The following is a 16,296-nucleotide window of genomic DNA, read 5'->3' on the forward strand; positions in this document are numbered from 1 at the left end:
GCCCACAATGTCCCTACCATTTGTGGAGAGTCCCACGTGGGGTTTAGTTCCCGATTGTGTCTGTACCCCTCCTCATGTGGCCTCCTCTCCAGGTCTAGCTGTGGAAGGCCTGTTCTGCCGGTCTTCAGGTAGTTGTCAGAGTGGGTTAGGTATGTGTAGTTGTTGCCTCACTGCAGGGGAAGGAGGTGAGTTTGGGATCTTTTCTACTCAACATCTTCCGGGCCATCCTGTAGTTTCTTAAATGCCCAGGTAATTCTGATATGCAGCTGAATTTGGAAGCCACTAGGTTGAGATTTTGTCCCTCCGGTCATTATGATTTCAGCTAGGTTGCCATTAAAACAGGAATGGGCATGTTCTTTTTCACCTCTACCATATTCCTTCAGTGGGTATTTTTAAAGTACTGTTACAGTCTAGACACCGAAATATAGCATTATTGTGAATCTTAGAGTACCGTGGTAAATCAGAAATGTGAATGTGAGGTTTTCAGAGATCGCACATGGTGGTTGTACATAAAAATCCAATTGTATATTGTTAGGTTGAGAAAAAAATTTTAAGATTTTGTTTATTTTAGAGAGAGAGTGGGGAGAGGGACAAGTAGACTCTGCATGATGTGGGGCTCCATCTCACAACTCTGACAACATGACCCAAGCTAAAACCAGGAGTCGGCTGCTTAACTAATTGAGCCACCCTGGTTCCCCTGGTTTTTCATTCTTGCATATTTCCACTGATGTTCAAAGCATTGTTATAAATGTAAATGTTTATTTTGAAGATGATATAGGCCTATGTAGTGATAGTGGCTGAAAATAAATTTAAAAAGCAGACTTTGTGATGAGCAGTAAATTTGATACAAATGGAGTAAAAATATTCAAATTTATTATATCTGTCATTATAAGCTGGAACTAGTCTCAAAGGATAAGAACAGTTTATGCATTTATTCAACATTTATTGACCATGCTAGGTGCTGGGAATCTATTGGGAATAACACACAGGAATAGTGAGTTTTTGCCCTCAGAGTACGATAACAGAGTGATAGAAGATACAGTGGGTTACACTGGGAAGTGATGGGAAAGAAAAGTACTCCAATGGAATGGTATAATGAGATCTGCAGGAGAAGCAGGCAGAGAAAGGTAAAAGCAGCTAAGGCTTCACAGCAAGATGAGCAAAAGCCCTGGGGAGCCTATATTCCAGGAGCACCTTGTGTGTTACTAGAATCAACGTTGATCACTGGAGTGGGGGAATGGGTGAGGGGGGTGAGGGGGGTGAGACTACACCAGCATGAAGCTGCCAGAGGATTTTCAGTGCAGAGGGAGGGAGATGGGAGGTATGATCCAGTTTACTCAAGCAGAATCTCAGAAACATTTTACTGGAGAGCAGAAGTGAGATGATAAGAGGCAGGATCAAATGAAATGTTGATCAGGTAAGAGTTGATGAGGACTGAAGAGAGACAAGAGAAGCCTAGTTCTAAAGATGTGTGGCTTCCACAGGTCAGGCCTTCGGTGTGCAGCCTGCTTGCAACTGAGCCTCATTCCTGGTTTAGGGAATAGTAATCCTTAGAAGACACAGAAGATACTGAAGTAGAACTTGACTTCACGTCTCTATCTTCTTGAAGAAGGTACATGGTTTGGTTTAAGCCCTGAAGTACCTCAACCTCTTCCTTCAGTTGCTGCTGCCTTTCTTCATATTGATGGATTTTTTTCTGTATTGCTATGATAAAAAAAAAAAAAGAAATTTCAGGTTAGTATACTGTTTTATAAATAATGTACAGTTTTTAGCCTCTTTGACTTGCAAGTGTGTAATACACACTTTGTGCCCCAAATGAAAAGAATCTAGAGCCTTGTGAGCAGGAACTGGTTCTTTTATACCTTTGCTTCCTTTTCAAATTCAGGACAGAATTCTAGTTTTTAATCACATCAAGCCAGTCAGTACATCTTTAGAGCTTGAGTCCCCTTTGTATATATTTGAGAACTCAGAAGCAGAAACTGTATAACTTTCATGCTGCACATTACCCATTTGTTGAGAGATAAGTGCAAAGAGCACGTGATGAGAATATCAAGAGCAAGTTTTTCATAAAAATGCATCCAATTTTTAATGTTACATAAAAGCTTTTGGTTTTATTTAGAAATAGGAAGGACTTTATGGTGGAAACTTAGGAAGAAGATACTTTAATTAGGCTTTGTAAATAAGAGTATTACTCAGTGACAGTATCATTTTTTGAAAACTTCAAGGCTGAAGAATAACAAAACACACATATAAGCTTTCTTTAGAATACCTGTAGTTAACTGTCTGGAATGTTAGAACTGAGCAACATTAAACTAAGTAAGAGAGTCTGTATCAGTACGGATGTCAAGTTAGGTCTTTTAAAAGTTGGTTCTAATGCAATTCCAAATAGTGTCTCCTCCTGGTGTCCCACTCCCCCCCAAGTACTACACTGTAACGTATATCCTCCCAACTAACCCATACATGTAGTGGAAACGTGTATATGTGAAAGAAAAGTAACAGAGATGAAAGTCCCCTACAAAATAAGGCTTTTTAGAAAAAGATTTTAAAGGTTGCTTTTTCTTTTCTTTTTTTTTTTTTAAACATATAATGTATTATTTGTTTCAGGGGTACAGGTCTGAATTATCAGGCTTACACAATTCATAGCACTTAACCTCCCCAATGTCCATCACCTAGCCACCCTATCCCTCTCACCCAGTTTGTTTCCTGAGATTAAGTGTCTCTTCCAGTTTGTTTCCCTCCCTGGTGCCAACTTATTTTTTTCCCCTCCCTTCCCCCCACAATCCCCTACCCTGCCTCTCAAATTGCTCCTATCAGAGAGAGCATATGGTAATTGTCTTTCTCTGATTGACTTATTTCGCTAAGCATAATACCCTCTAGCTCCATCCACATTGTTGCAAATGGAAGATTTCTTTTTTTTTTTGATGACTGCTCAGTATTCCATTTTATATATACACCACATCTTTATTCACTCATCTGTTGATGGACATCTAGGCTCTTTCCATAGTTTGGCTATTGTGGACATTGCTGCTATAAACATTCAAGTGCACATGCCCCTTTAGTTCACTACATTTGTATCTTTAGGGTAAATACGCAGTAGTGCTATTGCTGGGTCACAGGATAGCTCTATTTTCAACTTCTTGAGGAACCTCCATGCTGTTTTCCAGAGTGGCTGTACCAGCTTGCATTCCCACCAACAGTGTAAGAGGATTCCCCCTTCTCTGCATCCTCTCCAACATCCGTCATTTCCTGATTTGTTGTTAATTTTAGCCATTCTGACTGGTGTGAGGTGGTATCTCACTGTGGTTTGATTTTTATTTTCCTGATGCCAAGTGATACTGAGCACTTTTTCATGTGTCTGTTAGCCATCTGGATGTCTTCTTTGCAAAAATGTCTGTTCATGCCCTCTGCCCATTTCTTGATTGGATTATTTGTTCTTTGGGTGTTGAGTTTGATAAGTTCTTTATAGATTTTGCAGTCAAATGCTCTACCCCTGAGCTATACCCCCCGCTTTATAGATTTTGGACACTAGCCCTTTATCTGATATGTTATTTGCAAATATCTTCTCCTATTCTGTTGGTTGTCTTTTGGTTTTGTTGACTTTCCTTCCTGTGCAGAAGCTTGTTATTTTGATGAAGTCCCAATGATTTATATTTGCCCTTGCTTCCCTTGCCTTTGGTGATGTTTCTAGGAAGAAGTTGCTGCAACTGGGGTTGAAGAGGTTGCTGCCTGTGTTCTCCTCAAGGATTCTGATGGGATTCCTGTCTCACATTGAGGTCTTTCATTTTGAGTCTATTTTTGTGTGTGGTGTAAGGAAATGGTCCAGTTTCATTCTTCTGCATGTGGCTGTCCAGTTTTCCCAATACCATTTTTTGAAGATACTTTTTCCCATTGGACATTCTTTCCTGCTTTGTTGAAGATTAGTTGACCATAGAGTTGAGGGTCCATTTCTGGGCTCTCTATTCTGTTTCATTGATCTATGTGTCTGTTTTTGTGCCAGTATCATGCTGTCTTGATGATGACAGCTTTGTAATAGAGCTTGAAGTCTGGAATTGTTATGCCACCAGCTTTTTCTTTTTCAACATTCTTCTGGCTATTTGGGATCTTTTCTAGTTCCATATAAATTTTAGGATTATTTGTTCCATTCCTTTGAAAAAAGTTGATAGTATTTTGATAGGGATTACATTAAATGTGCATTGCTCTAGAGAGCATAGATATTTTCACAGTATTTGTTCTTCCAATCCACAAGCATGGAATGTTGTTCCAGTTCTTTGTGTCTTCCTCAATTTCTTTATAGTTTTCTGAGTACATATGCTTGCCTCTTTGGTTAGATTTATTCCTAGGTGTCGTATGGTTTTGGGTGCCATTGTAAATGGGATCAACTCCTTAATTTCTCCTTCTTCTGTCTTGTTGTTGGTGTATAGAAATGCAACTGATTTCTGTGCATTGATTTTATATCCTGATACTTATCTGAACTCCTGTATGAGTTCTAGCAGATTTGGAGTGGAGTCTTTTGGGTTTTCCACATAACATATCATATCATCTGCAAAGAGTGAGGGTTTGACTTCTTTGCCAGTTTGGGTGCCTTTTATTTCTTTTTGTTGTCTGATTGCTGAGGCTAGGACTCTAGTACTATGTTGAATAGCAGTGGTGATGGTGGGCAATCCTGCTGTGCTCCTGACCTTAGGGGAGAAGCTCTCAGTTTTTCCCCATTGATAATTATATTCACTGTGGGTTTTTCATAGATGGCTTTGATGATATTGAGGTATGTACCCTCTAACCCTACACTGTAAAGAGTTTTGATCAAGACAGGATGCTGTACTTTGTCAAATGCTTTTTCAGCATCTATTGCGAATATCATAATGGTTTTTGTTATTTCTTAATGTATTGTATCACGCTGATTTGTCGATGTTGAACCAACCTTGGAGCTTAAAGGCTGCTTTTAAAAAATATGTGGGTACTTACATTAGCAGTGAGCAGACGTTCTCAAGAGACTGTTAAAGGATAGGCTGATTATAAATGCAATACAAAATCTGAATGGAGAGTAGGACGCTGTGGTTGTGCAGCTTTCGGGGGAGCTGTTCACACTCAGTTCTGTGTCCCACTCCGGCCAGGATGTGCAGTGCACAGCCTGTCCAGCTGTGGAGGCTTGATAGAGAAGTCAGATCATATTCATCCGTAAGTGGAAATTTAGCTGGTTTTGAAAGCATCTTAAAGGTGGGAGGACCTACTCATTGAATGGTTGAAGTATTATTACATAAAGTGTCCTATTAGTTTCAGGTGTACAATATGATTTCAACAAAACCTTTCTATAAAATATCAACCACTTAAGTCCTTGCCCCCACCAGGCTTGCTTCTTTTTCAAAAATGTCTTAACTGGTTTTTTCTTGCTCGTCCTTAGAATCAGTGAATTGCAACCCTCCTTCCCCCAGTTAGACTGAAGATTAATGTTGGGAGAACTAAAATTTGTACACATCAAATCAAGGGAGGAGGCGCCGAGCTGCAGTGTGGTCACGGCCTTGCCACCTCCCCAGGTCCTGCTGAGTCCTCAACCTGGGGCCCAACGACCTCCCATTTTGCAATTATTTAAAAGAGTAGAAACAAATAATTGAGTCTTTTCTGATGACTAAGGTATTGCATATACGAATGTGGAAAATCTAATGCAGCACTGTCCAGCCACCTACCCCTAACTACTGTTCCCATTTGGGTATATTTTCTGTGGGTGTGTGGGCTCCTATTGCTATGTGGTGGGCTTTTTTCATTTAGTAAAATGATGAACGTTCTTCTAAAATGATTTTTATCACCTGAATAGTATTATATTACTTCAGTATATATAAATTATGCTGCTGGGTTAAAATTCACCTACCTGCTTGAAAATTGACAAATGTGTCTTCAAACAATTTACAGTCAAAAAGTGAAGTCCCGATTTCTTCATAGTCTATAGGGAGAAAAACATTTTCAGTTTTAATTTCAGTAACGGATGTAGGCAGAAACCCCTTACAAACTAACCCCAGGTAAAGGAAGTACACAGAACAGTCCAGCACTGCACCGTCCTCCCCAGGGACATGGTGGAAATGCACATGCAGAGGTGGCTCTGCTACCGCCTCAGAAGCTGCAGGGAGAGGCCCGCTCACGTGTGTTAACAAGCCCACCAGGGATTCTGAGGGGATCATGTTTGAGAAGTACTTAGTCTCTGGTAAAGAGGAAATGAATGAAAGAATGTAATGATTAAATTTTTGGATGTTTGCTTTTAGTTTCACTTTTTAGTTTTGTCCTATAGAAAATAATCCTTTCAAATAATTATATACCTTACATTGGTGCCTACAGTATAGACTGTCAAGTTTTTCCTTGTAAAATAACTGCATTTATCATGGTTTTTAAGCTTTCACTGTAGGGTCTAAGAAAGCTAAGCGGCTATATACCTGCATATACAAATGGAACTTCGGCTTCCCAAAGAGCTCCTTCTGAAAGGTCACGTTAACTAAGTGAGATATCAGACAAAACATTCTTTTCTTCTATAAGCTTTGAGTAGACATTATCAAAAAAAAGACATAAGGAACAGAATCTGAGTCAAATCAAAAACTGTAATATGATGCTATTCTCAGATGTTAGCAACAAGCAGTAAGGGGGCAGATGTGTGACTGCCTGTGTTTCTGAGTGTCCACAAGCTGTCAGTGGTTACTCTCAGCTATGCGCATCTGCAAAACCCAGCACAGCTTGCCGGGCACCACCCTGCTGTTTCCTGAATTAATGAGTTTGTGAATTACCCACATCCTGTTGGTACACAGAAGACTAGAGATCTGGAACAGTGAACTGTATTAAAGAATGAGATAAAAGAAATTGCATAGAAAGAAAATGTGTACTTTTGGTTTGGTCTGTTTTATAAGTAGGTTTGAAGAAGTCTCTGCACGTAGAAATGTGGCTATTTCGGTACCTGAATCAGAAGCAGTGTCACACAGGAGTCTTTCCTGAATCAAATGAAGTTTGTCTACTATTTCTTCAAATAAATCATTAAGAAGCCCCACTTGCTTACATTTCTTAAGAAAGTCAATCTTCACAGTTGCATCTAAGAATAAGAAAAACATTTTAGGAGGAAATGATCTTTGGGCAGCTCTCATAAATCCCTTTATGGTCATTTCTTCAGACCTTGCCTGGTGCTGGATAAGCACAGTCAGTAGGATCATAAATACAGCACATTTATCTTTTTAAAAATTTTATTTGTCAGAGAGAGCACAAGCAGAGTGAGAAGCAGGCTCCCTGCTGAGCAAGGAGCCCAGTGCAAGACTCCATCCCAGAACCCCAGCATCTTGACCTGAGCTAAAGGCTGCTGCTTAACCGACCGAGCCAGCCAGGCATCTCAGCACCTTTATCTTCTACTGTGACTTCGTCATACATACCTCATGTTTTCCTCACTGAAACAGTGTTACAAAAAGTGAAAATAAAAACTTCTCTGCTTAGCCTAATTATCTGAATCAAGAGGATTTTCTAAAATTTAGCTTCATATTTTTGAGATAGTAGCTCCCATCATTTTTTTCTGTCACAGTTACTGTGTGTCATTATAGAATGTCTGTTTCCCTGACAGAAAAAGACAGTGAGTGGCTTCAGCTTCCTGGACCCCCTTTCTGGGGTCACAGTACAAGAGGTAGCAGGGGCCTGGATTCTGAGCTCAGGTAACCCTGGCTTCTAGACCAGGAAGTATATCCTTTGTTAATAGCAAAGAACAGTGGACCATCCCCATCTCAGTTACTTTGAGCTGCGGCTATGATAGAGTAGATAGTTACGATAAAAGGTTTCTATTCTTATGATTACTATAAGTCTAGACGAATTAAGTGGGATACCAGCTTTGAAATAAATGAGTTATGTTTGTAAGTACTGTAGGTCATATTTGATACAAAATTTATAGCAAACCTGTGTGTCTGCCATCCTCCTCCTTCATTTGTTTTATGAATCGATCTAATGTCAATGTTTCCGGTGGCTAGAGGGAGAGAAAAATCCAGATTACACTGATTTATTGTTGACATTTAATACTGTGTAACATGAAAACCAGTCTTTTGTTACAGACAATTCAATGATATGCCTGTGGTGAAAATCATGCCCCATATTCGTTGGTAGTTTACATGTAAACATAAAATCATTTTTGTGTAGCAAAACATCAAGAGGCATGGCAAACTCCTCTTGTATAAACAGTAAGAGGTGAAGGTTGCTGGCTCTTTTAATTTAGCTTATATGAGTATATGTTTAAAAAGTGGTCTCCAATCCCCAAAACATCTCATTCACTTTGCACAAAACAGTAATACGGAAAACTATGAAAATTACAGATTAGATCAAAGTGTGCATCACGCAGCTGAGTGATACTTGGTTGGGTAAGGATGCTTTCCTGCAGCTCTGCCCCTCCGAAGGCCGTAAGCACACCGCGGGCTCTGACACATTCACTGATGTGTGGTGCATGTGTTATCGGAGCCATGGACTATCGCCTCCTGAAGGTCATGTGGTGGGATACCCAACACATCCAGCTTTATATTCATCTCATTATGGTTCTGTTACAATTTTACCGGATATGTGAATGTTTAAAATAAGGAAGAAACTGTGTGAAGAAACTGAAAGCTATAGTAAAATGAAGTCAAATTACCTGTACATGAATGTCTGTTGGGAGACGTTTCTTCCTTCCTCTTTTTCTTTTCACTCCTAAAAAATCAGTTGAAAATATAAATCATGTAGAAACCAGAATCCATAGAGGAAAAGACTGATGCTTGATTATGTAAAATAGAAAACTCTTCTATGCTAAAAGTTATTACAAAGTCAAAAGATACAACAAACTTAGACTAAATGTTTGCAACACTTATGATAAAGCACCAATTTTCAATATAAAAATCTTATAAATCAATATAAAAAAGACGAGTAGAAAAATAGGCAAATGGGGAACCCTCTAGGAAGAGTTCATTAAATAGAAAAACAGACTGTGTCACAGGAAAACAGATACATTGATCAAAAGGGGAATACACTCAATTTTACTCATAAATAAAGATATGCAAAATAATAATTTTCTCCCTATCAAACTGACAAAGATGAAGGCGTTTAATATATAACGTTTGCAAGGATTGGAATAATTGCGTACGGTGGGGTGACCTCTTTGGCGAATTAGCCAGTTATCACGGTTTCATTGTTTATACTTTTTGACCCAGCAATCTACACAAAGTTTTCCAAATGGCACAGCTGCATAAAGGCACAAAGATGAGAAAAATGCTAGCGACACTATTCAGTGTGATAGAAACAAAAACAGCAATAACCTCAGTGTCCATCATGCAGAGACTAGTTCAGTTGTAATTCAGCTACACAACTGAATAACACAATGGGGTATTATGCGCCTTTCAAAAATGAGGTAGATCCATTTGTACAGATAAGGAAGGATGTCTGAGTGAAAACAAAATATAGTAGTAGGTATGTTTTTACAGGAAATTTTATAAGTATTCAAATGAAACTGAGTTTCTTCTGGAGAGAGGATTCATAACTGTGTTATAATCTGCTTTTAAAAAAACGATTAAAATTTTTTTTTTAATTTTAAATTTAAAATACTGGGGCACCTGCGTAGCTCAGTCAGTTGAGCATCTTGACTCTTGGCTTGGATCATGAGACTGAGCCCTGTGTCTGGCTTCACAACGAGTGTAGCGCCTGCTTGAGATTCTCTGTCCCCCTCTGCCCCTCCCTTCCAGCTCATGTATACTCTCTTAAAAAAAAAAAAAATTAAATTAAACTACAATATTGTTACCTTTCCCTATCAGTAAACACTGATTGAAGCTATATTTTTTATAATAATTTCTGATAAAAGTGTACTGACTGAAAAATGAGGGTAACAATAGTGTTTAGAGAGTATTGTTTACCACTAAAAAATGCAGTTGGCATGACACAGAACTAAGCCTTTTCCAAAGAGGTCCTGTCTGTGGCCCACAGTAAGCGTTCCAGATTTAGTGCTGGTGAGACACTGCTATTCACGCAGCACACAGAGGCCATTCATGAGTGAATGTGCATCCCGTAACTCCAGTTAGCCAGGGCCCAGTTTTCCTTAATTATAACTGAAATGCTAATCATGTATTCTTAGGGAATTTTAGGGAATATGCAGCAATTTATCGATTTTAGGTACTGGAAATTCTGATATTCTTTTAGAAGAGAAGAAGTCACAAAAGTCCAAGGTTTTTACCACGTCCTCGTTTGGCTCTCTGATTGTAGAGAGGAGGGACGATTCCAGCCAGAGAATTTCCTGGGAGTCGGTCTAGTTTGCAAAGAAGAAAAATTAGTCCATTATACTGCACACTGTACAAAGAAAGTGGCAATTTTGTAAATATATAAAAATTTAACTCAAAAATCTATCTTTAAGTCAGGGAGGCCAGTAAATCAAATCAGGATATTCCATGTCTTACCTAAATGTATACCTTTCTTTAAACCCATAGTAGTAAATTTTAGAGACTTACCATTATGAGTGTTGTTCAGTGAAGCATGTTGTTTGCAAAACACTCTGAAACATGCAATTTCAAAGAACTGTTAAGTATTTTTACTTACACTTTTAACTATTATGCCTATTTTCTTATGACTTGAAAATGAACCTATTTTTCATGATGGCTTTACCCTAAATATCTGTGAAAGAAAAATGCTGTCCAAAGCTGTGTAAGTCACCCTCATCAAATGCGGACAGAGCCTCTCTCAGATGTCTTTTGTGCTCTGAGCCCTCAAACTGGTATGTTCTCAGAAGGAATGTGTGTGAAACATTTTGAACAATGGTAAGTAACTCATATATAGTGGTCAGTGGAATTTTACTGTATAAAAAAAGATATCTAAAGATCCAACATCTAAGGCACATTTTCATCTGACTACACAAAGTTCTACTGATCGTCAACAATAAATAGCACAAAATTGCATGCATGAATTTTGGGGAAAGTAGTTTTCTAACTCAGCAGCTATCTCCCCCAGACTTGAGAGCTAAATTGCATGCATCTACAATGGATCAAGGGCAGGGAAGGAAAGCAAGCAGCACAGCAGGCTATGAAGAAGAAATGGAGTGAGTTAATTTTGAGGAGCTGCTTAGGTCCCATTTCTTCCCCAGGCTCTATCCTCCTCAGCCCCAGCTATGTCTCCCTTCCTTTCCTTATGGTGCTGAGCTTCAGAAGACAGGATCCCTCTTGCCTATGGGAACCGTACGAATTCTTCAGTTTCTACCTCTTACATGCAATCTTCCTGGCAACCCATCCCTGCCCCAAGCAAAATTAATCTCACCCTTTGGATTCCAGTATCTGAACACTTTCGTCTGCCAGGCACTTATTTTTTTTTTTTTTATTGTGGAAAACTTCGAATATATGTAAAAGTGGAGGAGAGATGATGAGCCCCATGGCTCCCTACCCATCACTCAGTTTCAACAATCATCAACTCAAGGCCAAGCCAGTTTCAGGCAAATCCCCTCCTGCTCCCATCATGCCACATGCCTCTGTTGGTTCTGGTGTCTCTTGTCCTTCCACAAGGTACTAGGTTCTCTGAGATTAGCCCATGTCCTGTTCCTCTTTATATTCTTACTGCACTTAGCAAGATATCTTGTGTAGGATAGGCACTCTAACAACTGAATATTTAAATTCAATTAAAAAGTGCATCAAAGTTCACCCGATACTTGATAATGACAAAAATGATTATTTCATTGAGTCTCCATTCATTGGTTCTACAAGACCAATATGCTTGCAATTTTAAGATATAGTGGGAATTGACTCCTTTTTGCTCAGTCTTGTAGCTTACCTAATAGTGTGTCTACTGGGTGTTTGAGGTCACTATGGAAATCATAATAAAATGAACTCTCTGAGACGCTTAAAAAAATAATAATATAATCTGAGTTTCTAAGCAAATCAAATATAAAAAGTATGATATAGAAGTAACATGATTCACACTTTCCTTTCTAGTCTCAAGCAATAAAATACCTATGGAATTTGCTCAAAATCATGTAAAATTATTTAACAAATCCCTTTTAATAATAGGCTTGCCCATGTTTTAGAATATAGGCCCCTACTTCGGCTCAGGTCATGATCCCAGGGTCATGGACTCGAGCCCTGCGTCAGGCTCTCTGCTCAGCGGGGAGCCTGCTTCCCTTCCTCTCTCTCTCTGCCTGCCTCTCTGCCTACTTGTGATCTCTGTCTGTCAAATAAATAAATAAAAATCTTTAAAAAAATAAAAAAGGAATATACTATAGCCCCCTAAGCCTGAAGAGGATATGGTGGTGAAAAGCAAGAACTCCAGAGCCCTAAAGGCCAGCTCAGCCACTCATCAGCTGTGACGTGGGGACAAATGACTAAGTCTCATAGGACTCGGTGTCTGCATCTGTAAAGCAGGGATAATAATATCTACCTCACTGGACTGTTACGCGGATTACATGGGTTAACATTTGTAAAGTATTTCAAAGTATTTTTGGCACAAAGAGTGATTATTAGATAAAATAAAACAGCGACGTTAGTACCTGAAACACTGATGAAATGGGGGGTGTGTGCCCAAAGGGAAAAATCTAGCCTCCAAATCCAATTTGAAAATACTTAGATTCTCACAAAAATCGTTATTAAAAAGATAATGCTCTCATTCAGAATATTGTGAATGAAATTATTTCACTGAAATTTAAAATACTCCATCAGAGTATATGCACATGCGCCAAAGAAGTGAGAAGCATCTGCCTGGCTTTTCAACTTCAGACCATCATTTAATTTTTTATTTCATTTTATAACTTTAAAAAAGGTTAAAACTTCTTCTAGATATCTTTTCATATGACTTTTTTTTTTTTAAAGATTTATTTTTTTTATTTGACAAGAGTGAGAGAGCACAAGTCAGGGAGAGGATGAGGGAAAAGCAGGCTGCCCACTAAGCAGGCAGCCCAATGTGGGACTCGATTCCAGGACCCTGAGATCATGATCTGAGCCGAAGGCAGACACTCAACCAACTGAGCCACCTAGGTGCCCCTATATGACATGTTTTAGACTGCATCCACATACCAAAAAACTGAACATGACCTGAAACAATTCAGTTAACAACTGGCGTATTGATTCATTTAAATTGTCTAATTATTTAACTGAACTGCAATCTTTCATCAGAAGGAAGATCAAGTTCCTTCCTGGACAGAACAAATACAATTCTATTGGACTTGAAATATGCCTTACTGGGTCAAAATTAACATTGAAGAACTATTGAAAGAAGGGAAGCAAGATTTAAAAGCCCAAGGCAACTGAAACAGGACTAATTTGTTCAAGAACTTAATGACTGATTACTATATTTGCTGCATAGTTTATCATTTCTAAAAGCTCTTCATAGGTAAGACAGTGGTGAGAGTGGTGAGAAGAAAAAACATTTATTCAACTGACAAGATGGATAAACCAGGGACTTATGGCTAACAAGGCTCCTGTTTGCAGAAGAGAGCAACAGTGAACTGGTTCTAGGTCCTGTGAACACCCATTAGGTCACTCACGCCAGTATGGCAACCAGTGCTTTCTACTGGGAAAGAAGGCATGTAGGAAGATTAAAATAAAAACCAATTCTGCTTATTTTCTTTCTATAATATTGAGGGAAGGTATTGTGAGGTCAGAGTCCCAACTGAGCATCCCCCAAACCCTGTTCTTACTTGGAAACCATTTGCATGAAATTATCTTTAAAAATCTCTTTGTGGGGGTGCCACGGTGGCTCAGCTGGTTTAACATCTGCTCAGATCATTATATTAGGGTCGTGGGATGGAGCCCCCATAAGGCTACCTGCTTAACAGGAAGACTGTTTCTCCCTCCCTTTCTCTCTTTTGCTTGCTTGCTCTCAAATAAATAAAAATCTTTTAAAAAATATCTCTTTGTCTTGGGGCCCCTGGATGGTTCAGTTCGTTAAATGTCTGCCTTCGGCTCAGGTCACGATCCCAGGGTCCTGGGATTGAGTCCGGCAGCGGGCTCCCTGCTGGGTGGGGAGTCTGCTTCTCCCTCTCCCTCTGCCTCTGCCTCTGCCTGCCACTCCCCCTGCTTGTGCACTCTGTCAAATAGCTAGATAAAGTCTTAAAAAAAAAAAATCTTTGTCTTAATCTAACCATTCCTTATTCTGTTCCCCCAAGTGTAGCTTTAGAACTGTTTAATTATACATACTTAAAAATTCCTCGAGATTTATCAGTTTGTAGAACTGCGTCGTCATTCTTGGCACAGAAAAAGTGGTAACTCTTGTTACAGGCTTTTAAATCACATCCCACGGTGGCTCCTCCTTTTTTACAAAATGCACATTTCTACGGAAGAATAAATTTTACTAAGTAAGCACCTGTTTAATTTCTGTTAACATTTAAAGTTAAAGATGTTATTAAATGTTATTTTTAAGTCAGCAGCCCTAATGTCCTTAGCAACAAATGTTAGGTATTAACATCTAGCTGCTCATTTTGAGATTTCAGTAAAGCCTCTGCTAAGTAAAGTACTTGGTTGGCACTGACCTGTAATGATCTGATTAAAAGCAGAAAACCCTTTTGTTTTAAAACAAACAAATAAAACTTTCTCTTTTTACAGGAGATTTCTACAAAAAGATTTGTCCTGACTAGGCAAAGGGTCCTGTTAGGGACACTGGGGCCCATGGCGAGGGTGCCTCCTGATGGTGCCTTGGAGAGCTGTGTGAGCCAGCAGTCTGTCCCTCTCTTAGACCCAGATCCTTCCCTATGAGACAGGACACTGCCTATCTCATAGTTTCTACTGAGGACAAGGTGAGATAAATAAGTGAAACCTCTCTGGAGTCTAGTAGTGGGGCCAAAAACTTAAAATAAAAAAAAAAAACCCTGAGTAGCAAATTTTTTCTAAGTTCAGTTTATTTGATCTCTTTTATATATTAGTCAGTTGATCTGGCATTTTATATATTGAAGGTGGTGTAGACATGGCTAGGACAGTATGTGGCCACAGCAATCTAACTGGTTTGGCGAGGGCGGGGGGTGTCCCAAGCCATGCCCAAGGTTGATTTGATTTGATTCAGGCTTTGTCTGAATGAAGGGGAAGCACAATGAAACCACCTTGCAAAACAGGAAATAGCTCAAACAATATCCTAAGGTCAGCACAAGCAACCATACAAATAAAGAAAATTCAAATATGGTAAGAAATTAGATTACATTAAAGGTGGAATTTCAAATCACAGCACAAAGAAAGATTTAATTTGGGGGGGCATCTGGCTTTATGTGTAGAAAAAAAATGAAGTTACATCCCTACCTTATAATATTTTCCCAAATAAATTCCACATGGATTAAGGCTCTGAGAGACAAGTTTTAAAGTTAATAAAAATGTATGAGGTTAAGGTCAGGAAGACTATGCAAGGAAGGAAACTCAGAAGCCACAGAAAAAAAAGACTGATAGATATGACTACATAAACAATTTAAACTTCCATTTTTATGGTGACAGCTACCAAAAAGCCAAAACTTTTGAAAGCAGAAACAGACTCATTAATACAAAGAACTGGTGGGATGAAGGGGTTAAGAGGTACCAACTTTCAGTTACTAAAAATACAAATCACAGGGATATAATGCAGAGCACAGAGAATACAGTCAATGATACTGGAATATGGTGATAGATGGTAATTGGGCTTATTGGGGTGATCATTTCATAATGTATATACATGTCAGATCACTGTGTTGTATGCCTGAAACTAATATTGTATGTCAACGGTATCAATAAAGAAAGAAATGTTTGCTGCATATTTGATAAAGGGTTAAGACCGATAAACTCAGAGAAAAATGAGAAAAGGCAAATTACAGAAGAAACACGAATGGTTAATAAAATGTCATTCACTTAAAGACTACGGAGTAACTGTGATGTGGCAGGCACTGTTCTGGGGCAGAGGGAAACAGCAGGGGACAAGGCACCCGTCCTTGCGAAGTTGACATTCTAGTGGAGAGAGAAAACCAAGGTCACATAAAGCAAACTTAAAAACATAACAATACGTGTGTTGTAAGTATCTTTTCCCAATCTGTGTTTTGTTTCTTGACTCTTTAATGAAATCTTTTAATGGACTTAAATTTCAATTTTAACATAAATAAATAAGAACAGCTCTAGTACTTACAGGAATAAGACTACCCTCATCAACATTTACCACCCCACAGGGGTGGGCTGATGCTGGAGTGAAGAGGAGGGTAAGGGAAGAAGAGCCAGAGGTAAGATCCCAAGAAGGGGTAAGTAAGGGCTGGGTCATGTGAGGGGTTACAAACCAGGGTAAGGTATTGGGGTTTTGTCTTCATACAATGGGAACAAAAAGTGATCAGCTTTTTAAAATTTTATTTTTATTTTTTAAAAAAGA

General features: G+C 38.9%; 1 protein-coding gene across 2 annotated transcripts in view; it reads right to left on the minus strand.

Moving 5' to 3' along the window:
• Positions 1 to 851: 851 nt before the first annotated feature.
• Positions 852 to 16,296, minus strand: part of SETDB2 (SET domain bifurcated histone lysine methyltransferase 2) — a 93,269-nt gene continuing 77,824 nt past the window's right edge. For both annotated transcript variants that reach the window (XM_059377914.1, XM_059377913.1), the window contains 8 exons: positions 14,127 to 14,260; positions 10,464 to 10,507; positions 10,193 to 10,264; positions 8,627 to 8,682; positions 7,906 to 7,972; positions 6,932 to 7,063; positions 5,864 to 5,935; positions 852 to 1,704 (listed from right to left, as the gene is read on the minus strand). In XM_059377914.1, coding sequence (XP_059233897.1) covers positions 1,523 to 1,704; positions 5,864 to 5,935; positions 6,932 to 7,063; positions 7,906 to 7,972; positions 8,627 to 8,682; positions 10,193 to 10,264; positions 10,464 to 10,507; positions 14,127 to 14,260 — 759 coding nt within the window. In that variant the 3' untranslated portion in view covers positions 852 to 1,522. The remainder of the gene's footprint in view (positions 1,705 to 5,863; positions 5,936 to 6,931; positions 7,064 to 7,905; positions 7,973 to 8,626; positions 8,683 to 10,192; positions 10,265 to 10,463; positions 10,508 to 14,126; positions 14,261 to 16,296) is intronic.

This window comes from Mustela nigripes, chromosome 15, assembly GCF_022355385.1.
Source record: "Mustela nigripes isolate SB6536 chromosome 15, MUSNIG.SB6536, whole genome shotgun sequence".
NCBI classification, from domain to species: domain Eukaryota; kingdom Metazoa; phylum Chordata; class Mammalia; order Carnivora; family Mustelidae; genus Mustela; species Mustela nigripes.